This window comes from Priapulus caudatus, unplaced genomic scaffold (genome assembly GCF_000485595.1).
Source record: "Priapulus caudatus unplaced genomic scaffold, Priapulus_caudatus-5.0.1 Scaffold434, whole genome shotgun sequence".
Lineage (NCBI taxonomy): Eukaryota > Metazoa > Priapulida > Priapulimorpha > Priapulimorphida > Priapulidae > Priapulus > Priapulus caudatus.
Genome location: NW_014577495.1, coordinates 23,710 through 30,864, shown reverse-complemented (window position 1 = coordinate 30,864; position 7,155 = coordinate 23,710). Strand labels below are relative to the sequence as shown.

At 43.8% G+C, this 7,155-nt stretch overlaps 2 protein-coding genes across 2 annotated transcripts in view; one reads left to right on the top strand and one right to left on the bottom strand.

Annotated features, from left to right (window-relative positions):
• Nucleotides 1–4,505, top strand: part of LOC106810340 — an 18,352-nt gene extending 13,847 nt beyond the window's left edge. The window contains exons 6-8 of the mRNA XM_014813652.1: nucleotides 2,549–2,683; nucleotides 3,170–3,247; nucleotides 3,455–4,505. Coding sequence (XP_014669138.1) covers nucleotides 2,549–2,683; nucleotides 3,170–3,247; nucleotides 3,455–3,610 — 369 coding nt within the window. The 3' untranslated portion in view covers nucleotides 3,611–4,505. The remainder of the gene's footprint in view (nucleotides 1–2,548; nucleotides 2,684–3,169; nucleotides 3,248–3,454) is intronic.
• The window catches only part of LOC106810341 (THO complex subunit 3-like), a 7,648-nt gene continuing 4,914 nt past the window's right edge, over nucleotides 4,422–7,155 (bottom strand). The window contains exons 4-7 of the mRNA XM_014813654.1: nucleotides 7,026–7,133; nucleotides 6,579–6,740; nucleotides 6,056–6,156; nucleotides 4,422–4,806 (exon numbers count right to left, since the gene is read on the bottom strand). Coding sequence (XP_014669140.1) covers nucleotides 4,655–4,806; nucleotides 6,056–6,156; nucleotides 6,579–6,740; nucleotides 7,026–7,133 — 523 coding nt within the window. The 3' untranslated portion in view covers nucleotides 4,422–4,654. The remainder of the gene's footprint in view (nucleotides 4,807–6,055; nucleotides 6,157–6,578; nucleotides 6,741–7,025; nucleotides 7,134–7,155) is intronic.

Sequence of the window (7,155 nt, the reverse complement as noted above, 5' to 3'; positions counted from 1 at the left end):
TACACCACAATTAACCTGTTACACATATGTATGTATTTATGTAGCATCTCATACAAGATTTTGCTCAATTTATGTGTGACAGAGTATTTAAATAAGATTCTAAGTACACTTTTCAATTAAACAGCTTGCCAAGTGGACTGGACATCATACTGCCAAGCAAAAGCATAGACGGTTGTAGTGACAGCCCTGCAGATAGAAGCAAGACCCTGATCACAAAGCTGCCTACAAACAGGTGACAGACTAAGGATATTGGACGACTACATTAAATAATGTTAATAATAAAAGTTAATAAGTAAATAAACTTACCGTAAATGTGACTATCCATGAGTATGTGACATCATAACTTGTTAAACAAGGGCCGGTTCCAACATGCTGTGTATCGTCTGAGAAAACTCTGATTATTATCATTATTAATTTATTATTATTATTATTATTATTATTACATGTATTTTATATCTCTTATATTATCATTTATAACTTCAGTACATGTATTTGTATTTGAATTACATGCAATAAAGATTTAGTAAATAATAATAGTTTTATTATAATTATTTAATATTATTATATCATTGCTTCAGGCGTACATCTCTGCCGGACGCGATGAATAGCTTCACTGTGGCCGCAGCGCCTCTACGAGCGCAGCAGACTACAGTTAAAATAATAAAAACAATAATACAAAATAAAAATATAATCAATCAAAAAAAAAACAAAAATAAATAAAAAAATCCCCCTTGCGGCAACCATGTCGCCGCAGCCGTCACCCACACCTGCCGAGGGCTAGCACGCGTCAAGGGAGACGAGGTGAGAGTGATTGGAACCCACGACTACCACGGCTACCTACATGGTACATCACATGAAGTCCGTGAGTCAGCCGCACCTGTAGGCATTATTTATACATTTTGTTGGGGGGCCGTGTAGCCGTGCTAAAGTAGGGAGGTTGTTTTACTTGATTTTGTTCGTGTTTTTGTTTTGTTTCGTGCTGTCGCTGTGGAAGTTAGGGAATTCGAATCGAGGGAACTGGAGATAATATATAAGCCATTCCACAGATTATATCATTGTTTCACGATGTTATTATTAACTGTATTTGGGCAAGTACAAACATTGAAGTAATAACTTCGTGCTTAAATGTTATATTATCACGAGTGCTATAATATAGATCTAATATTATGACACTATGATATGTATTATAACACTCGTGAATGTGACGCATGTGTGGATACTCGCGCGATGCCCCGTGAGCGGTGCGGCATAGCTGGTCTGACATTTGCACTGCGTCACGGATCATCGTTACAGGCGGTCGTTAACCGCGGAAGACAGGCACTCATCCCTCATGGCTCACCACCTCGTTCCCGCACGACCGCTGCAGCTGTTGTGGAGCAGACAGCCGGCAACTGACACTCGGTCCAGGACTCGGCGATTCCACGAATCCCACGTCTGCCTCAGCTCCGCAATAGGGCCCGCCAGGCCGCCGAAGAAGCCGCAGGTGAACGTTAGGAGGCGTGGCGGAAGCGACGCCGCCAAGTGCCGTAGCCAACTGAAGATCCATCGCATCGGTGGGGGGCCGGCGATCGCCAACAGCGAGCAACCGCCAGCCTTCTGATGGCTGTGCATGCCGCCGCGCTGACGTGTGAGCGGCGCGCGTGGCTGAATACAAGGCTGCGTACACTGCTGTATGATGTGTGAATTGTCACAGCACATATTCTTGAGTGTTACGAGAATTGCGGAGAGTATAGGTATGGAGCCGAGCGTCAAAGAGAGCAGAATAGTGCACGTCAGACTGATACGTCGCTAGATTTTGGATACATCTGGGAATTAAAATGATTTTTTTTCCTCGAGTGTATCTTAACCGCTTGTTATAAACGTTTTTAACAATGTCTCAGTCATGAGTGCACCGTGACTCAGGACGCCAGGTGTCCGCCGGCGTAGGGGGCTTCAGACAACATTTCAGTGCCAGTAGTGGGGGTATTCGGGGGTCAGACAGGGTTAGATGAAAAGGCGTCTAACAATGTTGTCAGGCAAGTATCTCACGATTGACCAGGTGATTAATCACACAGATCTACCCAGCCTGGAACGGCAGCCTGCACCAGGGACGCACTGTGCGGCGCCAACGCTGAGAAGGCCTTGCCTGGCGTGCGACCTCGACCTGCACCAGTTGCCAGCACATCAGCCTCTATGCTGTCTCACCAGGCGCGCGCGCCATGCTCCCCCAGCACGGGATCGCGTGCTTTGAGGGCATACCGGAGGTCCCACACGGCAGCCACCTCAATGGTTGGAAAGATGGGATAATGCTTGATAGCATCACCGGTACATACATACAGTACACCTATATATATTATATATATATATATATATATATATAGATAGATAGATAGTAAGATAGATAGATAATAAAGAGACATATAGATAGTATATACAAGTAATACAAGTATATATAAATAATACAGGCATATATTGGTATACATAGGTGTCCGAAAATTCGAGTATATATGTATATATATATATGCTAGTATGCAGGCCGTGTGATTGTGAGTTGTCCATGTGATTGCAGTGCTTGGCAATCTATGACTACGATCCAGCGATTCAGTCCGGCAGCAACGAGCCACATGGGCAGCTACAGCTGCTAGAAGGTGACGCTGTCATCACGTACGGTCCGATGAGGGTTGACGGATTCTACAGAGCAGAGGTAAAGAATAGAGTAGCTCCGTCGCGTGGGGCGATTATAGGGAAATTTGCGAGATTTACTTGTGCAGAATCTCTGGGGAAAAGATTGGGGAAATTTAATATGGTAATGAATAAATTATGTATATGTTGTCGTGGTTTACTGCGGAAGTGTTTGTATGGCTGAATCAGTCTGATCTTATTTACTTCATTGTGATCTGCCGAAAACAATAACGAATAAAGAATCCATATCATGATGGGATCCGGGAAAATTTGTGGAAAAATTATGTACACGGAGCAACTACCATAACTTTAATAGATAAATTATATACTAAAGTTGTGGTTGTACTGTGGGATAACTCTGGTTATGATCACGTGATTTTTGCTCTGACCAATCAAGTCGTACGAATGACCTGTCAGTGTCAGCTAGCAATGGGTGCTTGGGAGCTTACCTGCAGATTTGTGTATGTGTTGGTTAGTGTTTACTTACCAGTTCACTTTCAATTTGCAGGTGAATGGCAAACGTGGAATGGTTCCTTCCAGTTTTATCGAGAAACTGTCTAAAGACTTAACTACCGTGAGGCAGAAGGTTAGCCAGCTGTGCCACTCTGTTAAAATTACCAACGTCTTTACATACGACGAATCAAGATATTTTACAGAGTACACTACAATCCAGTTCACAATCACTTCATAGCATGTAAACATACCATGATCTAGATACATTTACTAAGAATTTAGTTTCATTCTATGGACAAGAAACCTCATTCCAGACATTAACTAATTTTTACACCTGCAGGTGGCAGCACCAGGGTCTACACCTGGACCGGCCGGCCACCCTTCCCGGGGAGCGACAGACGCACGGCACGTTACCTCTCGCGCCGCGGGAAGATCACGCCCATCCCGGCTGCAACGACCAATCAACTGGTCTAGCAAGCAGACGAAACCGAACTGAATCCGACAAGGGTTCGACAGCCGCCGCACTGCTCCCCCTGGTGGTGGCAGGGGCGTGTTTGCTGCATCTGGTGCGGCGGAAGACAATCAATACCGCAGGCACATTAAAGTTTAGCGAGAAATTTGATACAATAAATTTTTCCCGGACCTTTTTAAATGTTATTATCACGTTGTTTTTCAGCCTCGCTGTTATCGTAATGTTGCCGCGGGAACTGACGGAAAAGCGCTAAACTTTTTTGTGTTGACGGTCGAAACAGCTTGTTTTTTTTTTCCAATCCATAATTTTCATCACGTTTTTTCTGCAGTCTGTGACAATTCGCAGACCAATGGCCCACCACTGCCACATGCTAGCCAACCGTATCCTTCTGTATTGTTATAACTATTATATAATCTAGCTCATATCTCTCGTGCTTTAATGGGGGACACGACACAGGGCGACAGAGCTGATTTGCGTGAGCAGCAGTAAGTGATTCAGTCACACACCAATCGCTGCCACCGTCTTATGAAGCAGGTACGCCCGTACGTGTGTCTTGATTTCACATGAGGGAGTTGCTGCAATCGTTACAACGCGCACGAAACTGTTATCGACTCGTTTGGTGTGCCCTGTAGATTCGTCCATGTAAATACGTTTGTTTAAATCTTGTACAGTATTGAATAAAAAAATAAAAAATCTATTTTATATAATGATGCATGTGTGTGAGCGTGCACGCGTTTGCGAACGCCTTCAGAGATTAAGATGCGTATCTGTCCCCCATTAAAACCCTTTGATACTGTTATATCAAACATTTATTCAAACGCCTAGAACATAGGTGCCGTTTTGTACAAAATGTCTATTTTTCTATTTATGAACGCTTCAACGTCACAGCAATAAAAATAGTCCTAGTGTAGTAACTGAACAGGCTGTTCCGCTTTCTTTCACGACGACGCTCACGACAAGAAATAACTCGCGACAATAAAACATGACACATGATTCAACCACGCTACATCCGTGCGCGACCGCGACTACATAATTTACATCGCCCGACAGCAGGTGGCGCCACGCTACTCACTCGCATCCCCACAACTTCACCGTGCCTGCGTCGCGATCTCGGTCGTACTTGTCCTTGTCGTCGCAGGCGAATGCCAGCAGGTGGCGCTTAGGATGCCAGGCAACGGTGAACGTGGGCGATTCGCAGGCGATTTCGGCGACTTTCTCACCTGTGGCATAATTTTAATAATTTAACATAATTAATTGGCGCAGCTGAGCCATCATGTCTGATATTATATCAGGAGTGCATGAATGTGAAACCTCTCTCTCGTTCATGTTCTCCTGTCCACATTTCTAATAACGTCGTGAAATGTAGGTCTACTCCAGATAAAGTTTCGGTCTATGTATTGATCAGCTGGGTGATCACGTCTGATATCATATCAGGAGTACAGAGATCTCTCATTCATGTACACATGTTCATGTCATACATTTAAGAGAAAGTTAATGAGATATTTCTAAGTATGTTGCGAAATAAACTCCAGATAAATTTTCGGTCTATGTAGTGATCGACATAAAAGTCTACTTATAAGCAGGGTTTGACAATGAGGAGGTTGGACCTTGTCACACTGTTATATTAACACGTTTATAACTGATGCTTGATCGACATTTGAATTCATGAATGGCAGGCATTGCTTCTGAAATGTGGCGACCGAATGACCTCATCTGTTCGAATTGTGGCAATGGGAGAATATGCTATCTAGTTACTGTATATGAGGTCCAGTGAAAAAAATACACGGGGGCTCGGGGCGATTTAGCCCCCGAAATGCCAAAAAGAGCCCCCGTAAATTTGCATAGAGTTCAATGCAAACCAAATTTTAGAGTGCTATTTTCATGCACGCGAGCTTGAAAAGTAGCCCCCGAAAAATAAATTATATTTTTTTCCCTGATGAGGTCTAACCAACAGTCACCTCTATGAATGCCTGTCTATAGAGGTCAATTTCAACATTTTCTTTGAGTAGCAGTTATAGAGTGAAACCAGCTCTATAGAACAGACACCTGTCTATAAAGGACATTTGGTGTTTTCCTTGATAAGAAATATACAGTACACCACCTCCATAGCATAAACACATGTCTATGCAGGACATTTGTGGCATTTCTTCTGCTATTACATGTAGATCAGCATGCGTGCACCTCATTATCATTGTCCTCATATATCTATAAAACCTCAGCATGTAACGCTTGACCATACATTCATGTAGTACATAGACCGGCAACATACCAGATGATGAATGTGAGGAGGGGCAGTGAGGCAGTGAGGCTGCCCGCTATTCCTAACTGACGCGACTGTACATACTGATTCATGTACTCCTGTTCACATCATACATTTAGGAGAAAGTTAATGAGACATTTCAAAGTATGTTGTGAAATGTACGTCAGATAAATTTCAGTTGCGCGGCATTGCTCGCAGACGCGCCGTACCTGTTTCCACGTCGCCGATGTCGATGACGAGATCTTCGGATGCGGAGGCGAGTAGCTTGCCGTCGTGGCTGAAGCTCAGGGTGCGCACCGGCCACTCCAGCCTACAGCACGCACACACACACAAGCACACGCACGCCCACACACACACACGCCCACACATACGCACGCACGCACGCACAGAGAGAAAGAGAGAGAGAGATGGTAACAGTTAATCACATCAGCAGCATCACACATTAACAGCTACTGTCCTACTCACGCATGCACGCACGCAAAAAGAGAGAGATTTCTTTAGATCTTTAAATTTATGTTTATCATATACCATAATTTGATTTTGAGATGATAAACTGTGGTCCCATTAAATAATTACGGATTTTTCGAGCAAACAATTGTACAAGTAGATAACATAATTTCAATCATCTTGAAATAAATAAAATCACATTAAGCCTCTCCCTACACTATATTATACGAGTCACACGTGATACGCACGTGAAACAGATACAGCAGTGTCAGCAGCCTTACACACCTGGAGAACGTTCGCTCACAGACGAGTTCGTTCACGTTCCACACGCTGACCAGCGCGTCTGCACTGCCCGTAGCAAAGTAGTGGCCCGTCGGGTCGAACTTGATGCAGATGCAGTTGGCCGGGTGAGCGTTGAGAACGTGCTGAGGCTTCAGGCTAGGGTAGCTGCAATGACGAGAGTCTATGTCATCCGTATGTCATCCAACACAATTCACGACATTCCTTAGCATCGCGCTCCCACTTACCCATGCATGCATGCAGGCAGGCACGCACCCATGCATGCACGCATGCACCCACACACAGTTGCACAAACACACACATAGTCACAGATTTGTTGCCACAGAATATCTCCTTATTAACAGCATTGCACTACATCAGTGTATCACTCGATTGTTAAGTATTGAAACACAATCACTAATAGTCTGTTATTAAATTTATCATGAGATCTACCTGAGAATGTGGATGCAACCTTGACCACTGGTCAGGAAAAATAGGTCACCGTCGTTGTTGAACGAAATTTCATTTACTTCAAACTTGAATTGTTCATCTGACCTAGACCTAAAAAAAAAAGAAAAAAAAA